This window comes from Palaemon carinicauda, chromosome 36, assembly GCF_036898095.1.
Source record: "Palaemon carinicauda isolate YSFRI2023 chromosome 36, ASM3689809v2, whole genome shotgun sequence".
Lineage (NCBI taxonomy): Eukaryota > Metazoa > Arthropoda > Malacostraca > Decapoda > Palaemonidae > Palaemon > Palaemon carinicauda.
In genome coordinates this window covers 45,253,593-45,268,081 of record NC_090760.1, presented here as the reverse complement: position 1 = coordinate 45,268,081, position 14,489 = coordinate 45,253,593, and the positions used below count along the sequence as shown (strand labels likewise).

At 34.7% G+C, this 14,489-nt stretch overlaps 1 protein-coding gene across 1 annotated transcript in view; it reads right to left on the bottom strand.

Moving 5' to 3' along the window:
- LOC137628604 (uncharacterized) overlaps window positions 1-9,686 on the bottom strand; it is an 11,917-nt gene extending 2,231 nt beyond the window's left edge. Inside the window, exon 1 of the mRNA XM_068359758.1 lies at window positions 9,320-9,686. Coding sequence (XP_068215859.1) covers window positions 9,320-9,686 — 367 coding nt within the window. The remainder of the gene's footprint in view (window positions 1-9,319) is intronic.
- Window positions 9,687-14,489: the final 4,803 nt, after the last annotated feature.

The window sequence follows — 14,489 nt, the reverse complement described above, 5'->3', positions numbered from 1 at the left end:
GTCTTCTGTATTGCAATATTCGTGGTCTTCATGCAAATATCCAAGACCTTACAGTTGCGTCCAGACAGTATGATATTCTTTTGTGCTCAGAAACTTTGGTTTCTAATATGAGGCACTCATCTGAGCTCCTTATAACTGGTTTTAAGAAGCCAATAATGTTGAAACGTGATGCCATCCCTAGGGCCAGGGGAATGGCGGTGTATATTAGGACCGAGTACCCTGCTTCTCATAAGTCCTGCTATCAATGTGGATGTCATGAGATTCAGGTAATAAAAGTTTGTGGCAGGCATAACAACTTTTATTTATGTTCGATCTACCGGAATCCAGACATGGATGATTCTATCTTCGATTGTCTTCTTACCATTATGGCTAAGATACAAGAAGATGATAGAAAGGCTTCTTTTGTCTTTGTTGGTGATTTTAATGCTCACCATAGGGAGTGGTTAAGTTCTATCTCTCCTACCGATCGCCATGGCTTAAGAGCTTTAGACTTTGCCTCTGAATCAGGCTGTGAGCAAATCATAAATGAAGCTACTCACAGGTCTGGTAATTGCTTGGACCTCGTATACACTGACTCCCCTGGCGTTATAACTGGTAAGGTTGGTTCTCCAGTCGGGACATCTGATCATGCCTTGATTTCATTATTAGTGAAGACTGAGCAGCCTGTCCCTGATATATCATATTCTTGTAAAATTTATATGAAATCCCAAGCAGACTGGAATGGGATTTTACATGATCTTTTGTGCTTGAATTGGTCACAATTATATAATAGTGTAGATCCTGTTGTCCCTTTGAATGAGAATCTAGTCAACATAATTGATAGGCGTATCCCTTCTCGTGTGCTAAGGTACCGAGTGAAGGACAAACCGTGGTTCAATGATGATTGTAGACGTGCTTTTTTGGAGAAGCAGGAGGCCTATCAACTTTGGAAGGGTAACAGATCAGATTTGACCTGGAACAACTATACTCAGCTTCGAGCTTTTGCTCAGAGAGTTTATGCCTCAACTGAAAAGGAGTACAATTTAACCATAAAAGAAACACTTTCTGGTACAACTCAGGAACATAAATGGTGGTCTACCCTTAAATCTGCACTCTTTGGTGTAGATGCAACAGTTCCTCCTTTACTTAAATCAGATGGCTCAGTCACTCACTGTCCAAAGGAAAAGGCAACTCTTTTGGCTGATGTTTTTGACAGTAAACAGAGTAATGAAAAACTTGAACTTCCTCATTCCTGTTTTCCTGAGGCTAAACTAACTAGTTTAGCTTTTCGATCTCGTGAGATTAAAGCTCTGTTGATGGACCTTGATGCTTATGGAGGTGTAGACCCAAATGGTATTTTTCCTTTGTTTTTTATAAAGACAGCAGATTTCTTAGCTCCAAAGTTATCTGTTATTTTGCGCAAGTTAGCAAGAAGAGGAGCTTTTAGCACTAGTTGGAGAATTGGTAATGTTACTCCTCTATGTAAATGTGTTTGTGGTAGCTCAAGTCCCACTGATTACCTCCCAATTTCCATAACTCCCATATTATCTAAAGTTTTTGAACGTCTTCTGGCAAAACGTCTTAATAGGTTTGCTGAAGGTAATCATCTACTCCCTAGTTTGCAATTTGGTTTTCGTAAAGGCCTTGGAGCATGTGATGCCCTTCTTACAATCTCCAATGCTGTACAGAAATCCCTTGATTGTGGTCGGGAAGTTCGTATGATTGGCCTTGATTTTAGTGCTGCCTTTGACCGTGTTAATCATGAGGCCCTTGTTTTCAAACTGAAACAGTTGGGAGTGGGTGGGTCGTTTCTTAGTATTATTATTGATTTTTTAAGTAATAGATCTCAAAGAGTTGGTGTTGATGGGCACCATAGTGATTATAGGAATGTGATATCCGGTGTTCCACAGGGTAGTGTTCTTGGCCCATTACTTTTTATACTATATACACATGACATGTGGTTTGGCCTAGAAAACAAGCTTGTTGCATATGCAGATGATGCTACTCTCTTTGCATCAATTCCATCCCCTGAATGTAGATCTAGGGTTGGTGAATCCCTTAATAGAGATTTAGCTAGAATTAGTGCATGGTGCAAATTATGGGGTATGAAGTTGAATCCTAACAAAACTCAAAGTATGATTGTAAGTAGGTCAAGGACGGTGGTTCCTCAACATCCGGATCTCAGTATTGATAATGTTTCTTTAAATATGTATGACTCTTTCAAAATTTTAGGTGTGATTCTCGACAGTAAATTTACTTTTGAGAAACATATAAGGTCTGTGTCTTCTTCAATTTCACAAAAAATAGGCTTATTGAGAAAGTCTTTCAAGATTTTCGGTGATCAATCTATTCTGAAGAAGTGTTTTAATTCTTTCATTCTACCTTGTTTTGAGTATTGTTCTCCTGTCTGGTCTTCAGCTGCTGATTCTTATCTTAATTTTTTGGACAGAAACTTACGGTCTATTAAATTTCTTATTCCTGATCTAGATATTAATCTCTGGCACCGTCGTTCAATTAGTTCATTATGCATGTTGCATAAGATTTTTCACAACTCTGACCATCCTTTACATTCAGATCTCCCTGGACAATTCTATCCTGTTCGTAATACTAGGCAGGCAGTTAATTCTAATAGCCAGGCCTTCTCCATCACGAGGCTCAATACTACGCAGTACTCAAGAAGTTTTATTCCAGCTGTGACCAAGTTGTGGAATGATCTTCCTAATCGGGTGGTTGAATCTGTAGAACTTCAAAAGTTCAAAGTTGGAGCAAATGCTTTTTTGTTGACCAGGCGGACATAGTCTTTTTATAGTTTATTTATGACATATTTGTTTTTGATGTTGTTGATAATTTATTATATGACATGTCTGTTTTGACGTTGTTTCTTATTTTAGAATGATTTATTGTTAATTTGTTCTCTTCATTTATTTATTTCCTTATTTCCTTTCCTCACTGGGCTATTTTTCCCTGTTGGAGCCCCTGGGCTTATAGCATCTTGCTTTTCCAATTAGGGTTGTAGCTTGGATAGTAATAATAATAATAATAATAATAATATATATATATATATATATACACATATATATATATATATATACATATATATATATATATATATATACATACATATATGTATATATATATATATACATACATACATATATATATATATATATACATACATATATATATATATATATACACACATATATATATATATATATACATACATACATATATATATATATATATATTTATATATACACACATATATATATATATATATGTATATATATATATATATATATGTATATTTACTAAGAACAGAAATGATAATGATACCATGAGCAGGAAAGGCATTAGCAGAACGAAGAGTTGTGAAATAGGATTATTATAGTGTTCTATGACCACAACAAATGATTCTTCTGAAGAAAGGATTAATTAATAAAACAAAGAACTGAAGAGTGTAATAGATTTATGGTTTCATATGTCAATGTTAAGTGTCATAAACGACCCAATTCTAGTTCATGGCATCCATGTTATTTCAAAGCCATATCTGTACCTGATGGTAGATACGTCTAAAAGGGTATCGTGCTGCATCAAAAATTGGTGAAAGACATTCAGGTGGGATTTACCTTGAAATTGTAGCCTGCGTCTTATTGAATCTTGCAGCTCATTCAAAGTCCCAATCACTGCCTGGTATAGATAAAAAAAAGATCAAATGATAGCTAGAGCTTGTTGACCTATATCTCCGATTTCTACACACGTTCTGTAATATATAGTAAATTATTTTCCATAACCTTTAGGTAGTGACCTCTTTTCAGGAGCCGATAGTTTTCCGACTCCGTATCACCTAGACGTTGTATCAAAGAGTGATAAAAGTGAAAGTGGGAGGTCCGTTCCAATGATTTCCTACCTTTTACTGATGTTTGGATGTCATCTATAAACTAATTTCTTTATATCCATTTTGGGAATGATGATGAAGAAGCAACTCAAGGAGATTTATATACTCAACAACCACAACAATTGGCCGGTATTTGGCAATACTGCAAGCTAACTTCACAATATTATACTTGGCATCTGGAGAGCAATGTATGACCTGTATGTATATCATGTTCATCCTCAATTTCCACTCAAAGGAGATTGATGAAGTGTTGTTTATCATATTGATGCACCAAGAATTATTTAATCATCATTTGCACCTAAAGCTTAACTTTCCTCCGTCAAATACAGCCAGAGCCTTCGCAAAATGGTTGTGTACATACTATATGTATAGATCAGTGAGATCAGCATATTACACAGACATTGGTCACGGCAGTCTAGGAGCAGTACACTCCCAACCATCACATATGCTGCATCAGAGGGTATTTCTTTAGTTACTCCCATGCAGGGGCTTTCTTAGAAGGAACATTCTGCAGATAGGACTTCCCGGCTTTTTGCATTAATAGGTTCTGATTAAATAGTGATATTGGATATAAACCCATTTAATACTTGAATAGTGTATGCATGTCTATTGTACCGATACCTTCAACAAGAAGCCATTGCTAAAACTATTTGCGGTCAATTTCTATTTTCTCACCAACAATTAAAAAAAAAACTGATGATGCAAGTGTAACTTGAATTATTTTAGTAAATTTGAACTCTGATACAGCTCTGTCTTTCCTTAGACCAGGGTGGTCAACGTCATCGCTATCTTGGGACACCAACTCCAAACAGTTAAACGGAAGGCCGAAAAAAAATAAAAGGAAAACGAAGTCATATCTATCTATCTACCCATCTATCTATCTATATCGATATCTATATCTATATCTATATCTATCTATCTATCTATCTATCTATCTATCTATCTATATATATATATATATATATATATATATTATATATATATATATATATTGAGTACTAAGGAAAGCTTAACGAGCAATAAAAAAATCCCAAATCACTGTGTGGTCTTAAAGTGCTACATTAGTTATAGATGCAGGACTTACAAGCAAAAGAAAAGTGTTAATAATAGATTTATAAATAAAAATTAATATGACAAACTCCTGTGAACGAATAAAAAAGTATGGTAGATTTGCCTGATAATGAAAAGTCTGGTGATTTTGCTTATCTACAAACTAGGTGAATATTGGTAAGTGGCTGGTGTCACATATCTGTGCTCTCATCTATAGCAGATGACAATTATTTGTAGCACTTCGTTATATATTCCAATTTTAAGAAACAAGCGCATTAACATTAGTTACTCTTCTCACAAGTTTCTGGTGGGATAATGACATTCTTTTATATTAATGCCTAACTTAGGTAATAACTGCTTCAATACAATTACCAAGTGTCATACCTTAACAGCAATAGACGATAGAGAGAGAGAGAGAGAGAGAGAGAGAGAGAGAGAGACAGACAGACAGAGACAGAGAGAGAGAGAGAGAGAGAGAGAGAGAGAGAGAGAATAGAATGATCTTTTCTGTCCTTTTCAAAAAGTAGAAATTTAATAAAGTAAAGCATATCCAGTCTTATATAAACTAGCTAGACACTCCAAATGTTCACGGCATTTTACCATAATACAGGAATTATTCTGCTTTTTTTACTGAACATATTTTCATGTAACGTCATTAATTGTCTTCTGTAACGGTGTATCCATGTGTTAAAGAACCAAAATCAAATTGATACCTGCTACACAGGGTAAGATATTCCCAAATTTAGATTTGAAGCGGTTCTATGGCTGCCATCTTGAAAATGACAATTATTTGTCAAGTAGCCCAATTCAGATTTAGTAAACTTTATTGTTCTGGAAAGCACAAACAAGAACAGAATGAAAGAAACTTAAAAAGCGTTGGCAGCCTTTTTTTTTTAAATTCTACTCTGAATGGACATTCGTTTACTGCACTAAAGCCCAATCCCCAATTTGGTGCCCATCCATACCAGTGTCCTCACCAGTAAACAGTTTAAAATCACGATTCATGGCTGGGATCAACCTGCTGCTATGCGAACGCAAGGCGAACACGTTACCACTCGATTAGCCATGAGATATATAGAATTTGTTTAGGGAAAGGTTATTCAAACTTTACACATAAACTGCTATTTGTAATTGAATGTAGATCATTCATTCTTTTACTTTCCATATTATCAACAAATCTTAATTCGTTAACCTACAATAGATGATACAGTTAAGTATTCACTTCCTATTAAACTTTTATATGTTTTTTAACTAATTAAAGTATGTTTGATAATATCATTATTCCAAAGGATATATCACTTGGAAAAATGTGATAATTAACTTTTGGCAAGTTTCTCCTGGGAAAATTGATAAATTTATAGCATTTGGCAAAATATTTCATGAATATATAATCCATCTTCGTCATGTAATTATTAATTTGTACGTACACATAATCCCATTTATATGAACGTAAAAAAGAGACATACAACACACAAGCACACACCAGGACACTTGTGAAAACATCATATATCCAATCTCCTGCCTGACGTAAAATCTTAATAAAAGTTGTTTTCGACCCAATAAGAATTACAGAACCAAAACGATTGCAACGTTTTGGGTCAACATTTACAACTTCAGTTTCATTTCTAGGAAGTCATAAAATAATCATTAATCTCGTTTTACTTCCGTGTTCCCGATTAATAACCTATGGCTCTCCAAAGAAAGTACTGCTTCATAATCGATAATCACTTATACATTCATACAAATTCTGAGTAGAAAGATAATTTAAAATTCACACGATTTTCTGCAAATATCAAGTGATCAATTGGTTTCCAGGAAACAAATTCAACTAATTTTCCAGTAATAATCTAGTTATTAGAGCTAAAGTATTTCTTAGTATTACTGGCTAAATAGAAAGTGTTAAGGTTTGTATAATCAATATATTTGCTCATACAAGCACGCTTAGTTACATGTGTGTGCCTGTGTGTGTTTTCTTGCGCATATGCATAAGTGTGTGGCTTTGCATGTAAGTGGAAGTTTTTGTGTATATAAATACTCGTGTTTGTTTTACAGTCTTTCACATCCTTTCGAGAACCGTTCTTAATTAATTGGAAAAAAAGTAGATAAATATCATATCAATCGGTCAAGAATGGAAGCTGCTATATAAATCTAACTTATTAGCCCCTGAAAATCTTACTCTTTGACTTTAGACATAATACTCTAAAATCAAGAAACAAGAAATCACTTCGAAAAGGTTAAAAATAACGATCGTAATATTTATTTACAAATTAATGTCGGAGCTTGCAAGATTGTGTCCAGCTGTTATCAATAATCAGGAGTGAATTTTAATTTTTCTAGAATGTTATTTTATATATATATATATATATATGTATATATATATATATATATATATATATATATGAGTAATTCTAAAAGAAATACGGTATTATAAGAAGTCTTTGTTTCCTGGATTAACGATCGTTTAAATACTTGAATAACTATAAAAAAAAGTATATGCAACACTGATTCCTTCATATTTCAATATTTTTTGCAACCATTCCTTGCCAATCTCTGATATAGTTTTCATTTTTTCACAAAGAAAAAGTCGTTGAATAGCAGAATCCGTAGTATTTTTGAGGACGCCAAATTTCAGCCAGGAAATAAAAATATGTATATTTGTTATAATTACCTACAGGTGATGCATAACTGGAAAGTGAAACGGAATCATTGATTTCATGAATAAAAATATTTCCAGAGGGATTTCTGTCGAATTTCTTTCACTCTCGTGAATATGACATTTTGGGTTGAGTAACAACAAATTAGAATAATTTTGAAAACAGAAACCAATAAACTCTATTTAGCTGTTAGTGTTAGAAAATATGACCCAGAAAAAAAAAAATTATTTGTTCACACACTTGATGTAGGATAAATTCTTATAAGGATACTATTTTCCTTTTCTGGTCGTACTTTATTATGCTTTGATATAAGAGAAAGTACATCTAATAAATTATTATAGTTTTATATCTATATATATTCAAATTATATTCCCCATGTCCTATTAGATATTCCTTTGTAGCAGTAGGAACTAAACGATTGAAATCTAATAGAATTTAAACGTTCACTGGATATTATAGAGGTGTTTTCTACCACTCTTCTTTATATATATATATATATATATATGTATATATATATATATATATATATATATCTTGCCATTGTCCATTTCTTTTCCTCAAATGTTGTCATGTTGCTCTCTCCTGTCACCTAAGGCCTGTCAACACGACCAGGCGTGCCCAACGGGGGAACAGTGTATATATATATATATATATATATATGAAGCATATTTAGACAAGTTTTTTCATATTCACATAAGACATATATCTTAATAGATTAATGACTGGATACTCTTACTGACCTCTGGATCAAAGTACCACAGCGAAATCTCTCAAAGACAATAGCACCTGACTAGCCTGGAATCGAACCCTGGTCAGGGGTGCTTGAGTGACAGTACTGTCTCTGTCATACAAATATCCTGGATCAGGGTTTGATTCCCAGCCAGTCAGATGCTATTGTCTTAGTGTGGTTTCACCTCGGGACTCAAACCCTGAAGTCGGTAAGAGAATCCAGATATTAATGTATTAAAATATATGGCTTATATGATTAGAGCTAGGTCCAAAAGAGCTAGGCCCAAAAAGAGCTAGTACAATTGAGCTAGTGCAACAAAATAGCTAGTTCTATAATAGCTAGTAGCAAAATCGCTATTGTGACAAAATAGCTAGCAGTACATTTGAGCTGGATCAAAAAGATCTGTTAACCAAAATAGCTTGTTTTGAGAAAACGTAGTGTTGCTAAAACAGTGTGTGTGTGTGTGTTTGTGTGTGTCTGTTTGTGTGTGTGTGTGTTTACTTTGATTACTGAGGTAAAGTAAAAAATATATTTTCTTCTGTCTCATCATATTTATTATTTACAGCAGAATAGAATTTAATAGATGAAAGAAACATCCATTTATGTTTGCATCAGGATACACTGTCATGAAAGCATTGATAGGAGACTTTCCAAAATCTAAGGTTACCTTTTCAGGGTCACAGTCTGGGTGTTCGTCTTTCAAAATTTGAAATACTCGTTCATACGTTGACTGAGCCTTATCAGGCATCATAACATAAACACAGGGAAAAAGAAATTTTTCTCTAACAACATGGGTCGTATATAATTGATAAAATATTCTAGGAACGACTTTGAAAGTTGATCGAGCATATGCTGGCTTTCAAATATGATTATTCGTTTTTAATCGCTTGGTACATCACTCAGTAAGAGGGGTTCAGTATTTCCGTTTATAGTAAAAGTTTTCATTTTTTTCTGGAATTATCAATTCGTTAATTGATAAAGGTTCAGGAAAATGGCCTTCAACCTTACGTCTATGTTGAATACTTTTTTGGAGCGCTCCTTTTTTAGGGACATTAGCCATTGCTTCGTCATCCAGCTCTTGTACTACAGCAGCAATAACTCTTCGTGGTAGTGCACTAAAATTTGAAGCTTGCTCATTCATTTTCCCTAAATCCATTCTAACATTTTGCCTCGCGGGATCTGGGGCATGATTATGTCCTTGTCCAATTTTTACTTCACACATTTCTTGGAAGTTCGGCGCAGTTTTCAATGTTCCTCTACAATCCTTCATTACACATCTCCAGTTCTGGCTGGTATTGTTCTTTGTATTTTTTCGGTACAAAAATCCATCGTAGCTAAGTAAATCTTCTCCTTTCTGGGACTTTATAACTTCCATGATGAAGGGTTGAATACTACTAATTTTTATCTCCATAGATAAGAAAAAGATTATAGGAAAAAATGGAGTAGAAAAAACACTCCATTTTCTTGAAACTAGTTATTTTGGTTAACAGCTCTTTTTGTACAAGCTCAAATGTATAACTAGCTATTTTGTCACATTAGCAATTTTGGTACTAGCTATTAAGGAACTAGCCATTTTGTCGCACTAGCTCAATTGTACTAGCTCTTTTGAACCTAGCTATAATGTCGCACACTCATTTGATTATATATATATATATATATATATATATATGTATATATATATACAGAGAGAGAGAGAGAGAGAGAGAGAGAGGGAGAGAGAAGTATTTTAATTGGATAATTAACGAACAAAATCATGTGAATATGTCTTGCATTAAATGAGTTTTTTAAGTGTAGTAATCTTGCTGAATATTTTGAGCAAAATTCCGAAACTTTCCTTGAACTATTATGTGTCTTTTGCTAACCTAATACAGTCTCCCCAGCATCGAGGAAAGATAAGTCACAAGGCAACATAATTTGGGACTGTAAACATTGTCTGTCTCAGTCCTTGCCTTTTTTCAGTTCACTAGTCGAGACAGTTTTTGACTGTTCGTGTATACCAGTCGTTTCCTTGGTTTTGACTTCACCATCGTGCCGGTTAGGGTGACCACCGCTTCCACTCACTCTCCTAGTGTGTGTGTGTAGGCGTTTTCAACATGGCATCACTGTTTGGCCGTCTGGCATGCCCGACAGTGTGGAGAGGCCTTTTAGTATTCATCACGTCATTATTCTTTCAATCGGTCTTTGAGTTGTAACCATCTTTTGATTTAAGGCTTTAGAAGGCTCCAAGTTTTTGAGGCATTATTATTATTATTATTATTATTATTATTATTATTATTATTATTATTATTATTATTATTATTATTATTATTCCTGATAGGCAAGCTACAACCCTAGTAGGAAAAGCTAGATGCTATAAACCCAAGGGCTCCATTAGGAAAAAATAGCTCACTGAGGAAAGGATGTAAGGAAATAAATAAATGATGAGAACAAATTAACAATGAATCATTCTAAAAAAGTAACAACGCCAAAACAGATATGTCATATATAAACAATCAACAACGTCAAAACAAATATGTCATATATAAACTATAAAAAGACCCGTGTATCAATATATATATATATATATATATATGTATTTATTTATATATATATATATATATGTATGTATGTATGTATGTATGTATGTATATATATATATATATATATATATTTGGTGTGTGTATTTATGTATATATTTTTGTATATGGTTACATCCTTTCTGAGGGCTGGCGCCTTACCGAAGTGGAAGGGTATGTGTTTTGCAATGATCAGCAAAGCTGTGCTAGTCAGGGCCAGCCATGCTAGATTAGTTTACTGTAAGCTATCTTTATCTACTACCAATCTGCAGTTTGCCAGCGTGGTAATACAAAGTTGCTAAACCACAGACAGTAATGAGAGCATGTTAGAAGCATTTGTCCAGCAGTGGACAGAAACATTGATCTCTAGTTTTGGGTATATCCTCAGCCACTGAACTATGGTCATATATATATATATATATATATATATGTGTATATATATGTATAAACAGTATATATATATATATATATATATATGATAAATTTTGCACATTTAGACGTGTTTTTCATATTCAAATAAGCCATATATATTTTTGATACATTAATGTCTGGATTCTCTTAACGACCTCGGGATCAGAGCCCCAGGCGAAATCACACAAAGACAAGAGCTTGGGTCCGGCCGGGAATCGAACCATGGTCGGCAAGCTTGTATAGACAGTGACTAAGCCACTTGGCCACGAAGAAAGATAAAAGTCAATGACAATTCTTCTGTACTTATATCTGTCGAATTCATGTATTTTGTACTTAGAATTGAAATCAACCCATCTTCACCATCGTAGCTAATTGGTAGTTTGTTACTTGGCATTCAATTAATGATAAATTTTGCACATTTAGACGTGTTTTTCATATTCAAATAAGCCATATATATTTTTGATACATTAATGTCTGGATTCTCTTAACGACCTCGGGATCAGAGCCCCAGGCGAAATCACACAAAGACAAGAGCTTTGGTCCGGCCGGGAATCGAACCCTGGTCGGCATGCTTGTATAGACAGTGACTAAGCCACTTGGCCACGAAGAAAGATAAAAGTCAATGACAATTCTTCTGTACTTATACCTGTCGAATTCAGGTATTTTGTACTTAGAATTGAAATCAACCCATCTTCACCATCGTAGCTAATTGGTAGTTTGTTACTTGGCATTCAATTAATGATAAATTTTGCACATTTAGACGTGTTTTTCATATCAAATAAGCCATATATATTTTTGATACATTAATGTCTGGATTCTCTTAACGACCTCGGGATCAGAGCCCCAGGCGAAATCACACAAAGACAAGAGCTTGGGTCCGGCTGGGAATCGAACCCTGGTCGGCAAGCTTGTATAGACAGTGACTAAGCCAATTGGCCACGAAGAAAGATAAAAGTCAATGACAATTCTTCTGTACTTATATCTGTTGAATTCAGGTATTTTGTACTTAGAATTGAAATCAACCCATCTTCACCATCGTAGCTAATTCGTAGTTTGTTACTTGGCATTCTATTAATGATAAATTTTGCACATTTAGACGTGTTTTTCATATTCAAATAAGCCATATATATTTTTGATACATTAATGTCTGGATTCTCTTAATGACCTCGGGATCAGAGCCCCAGGCGAAATCACACAAAGACAAGAGCTTGGGTCCGGCGGGGAATCGAACCCTGGTCGGCAAGCTTTTATAGACAGTGACTAAGCCACTTGGCTACGAAGAAAGATAAAAGTCAATGACAATTCTTCTGTACTTATACCTATCGAATTCCGGTATTTTGTACTTAGAATTGAAATCAACCCATCTTCACCATCGTAGCTAATTGGTAGTTTGTTACTTGGCATTCAATTAATGATAAATTTTGCACATTTAGACGTGTTTTTCATATTCAAATAAGCCATATATATTTTTGATACATTAATGTCTGGATTCTCTTAACGACCTCGGGATCAGAGCCCCAGGCGAAATCACACAAAGACAAGAGCTTGGGTCCGGCCGGGAATCGAACCATGGTCGGCAAGCTTGTATAGACAGTGACTAAGCCACTTGGCCACGAAGAAAGATAAAAGTCAATGACAATTCTTCTGTACTTATATCTGTCGAATTCATGTATTTTGTACTTAGAATTGAAATCAACCCATCTTCACCATCGTAGCTAATTGGTAGTTTGTTACTTGGCATTCAATTAATGATAAATTTTGCACATTTAGACGTGTTTTTCATATTCAAATAAGCCATATATATTTTTGATACATTAATGTCTGGATTCTCTTAACGACCTCGGGGTCAGAGCCCCAGGCGAAATCACATAAAGACAAGAGCTTGGGTCCGGCCGGGAATCGAACCCTGGTTGGCAAGCTTGTATAGACAGTGACTAAGCCACTTGGCCACGAAGAAAGCTAAAAGTCAATGACAATTCTTCTGTACTTATACCTGTTGAATTCAGGTATTTTGTACTTAGAATTGAAATCAACCCATCTTCACCATCGTAGCTAATTGGTAGTTTGTTACTTGGCATTCAATTAATGATAAATTTTGCACATTTAGACGTGTTTTTCATATTCAAATAAGCCATATATATTTTTGATACATTAATGTCTGGATTCTCTTAACGACCTCAGGATCAGAGCCCCAGGCGAAATCACACAAAGACAAGAGCTTTGGTCCGGCCGGGAATCGAACCCTGGTCGGCATGCTTGTATAGACAGTGACTAAGCCACTTGGCCACGAAGAAAGATAAAAGTCAATGACAATTCTTCTGTACTTATACCTGTCGAATTCAGGTATTTTGTACTTAGAATTGAAATCAACCCATCTTCACCATCGTAGCTAATTGGTAGTTTGTTACTTGGCATTCAATTAATGATAAATTTTGCACATTTAGACGTGTTTTTCATATCAAATAAGCCATATATATTTTTGATACATTAATGTCTGGATTCTCTTAACGACCTCGGGATCAGAGCCCCAGGCGAAATCACACAAAGACAAGAGCTTGGGTCCGGCTGGGAATCGAACCCTGGTCGGCAAGCTTGTATAGACAGTGACTAAGCCAATTGGCCACGAAGAAAGATAAAAGTCAATGACAATTCTTCTGTACTTATATCTGTTGAATTCAGGTATTTTGTACTTAGAATTGAAATCAACCCATCTTCACCATCGTAGCTAATTCGTAGTTTGTTACTTGGCATTCTATTAATGATAAATTTTGCACATTTAGACGTGTTTTTCATATTCAAATAAGCCATATATATTTTTGATACATTAATGTCTGGATTCTCTTAATGACCTCGGGATCAGAGCCCCAGGCGAAATCACACAAAGACAAGAGCTTGGGTCCGGCGGGGAATCGAACCCTGGTCGGCAAGCTTGTATAGACAGTGACTAAGCCACTTGGCCACGAAGAAAGATGAAAGTCAATGACAATTCTTCTGTACTTATATCTGTTGAATTCAGGTATTTTGTACTTAGAATTGAAATCAACCCATCTTCACCATCGTAGCTAATTGGTAGTTTGTTACTTGGCATTCAATTAATGATAAATTTTGCACATTTAGACGTGTTTTTCATATTCAAATAAGCCATATATATCTTTGATATATTAATGTCTGGATTCTCTTAACGACCTCGGGATATATATATATATATATAT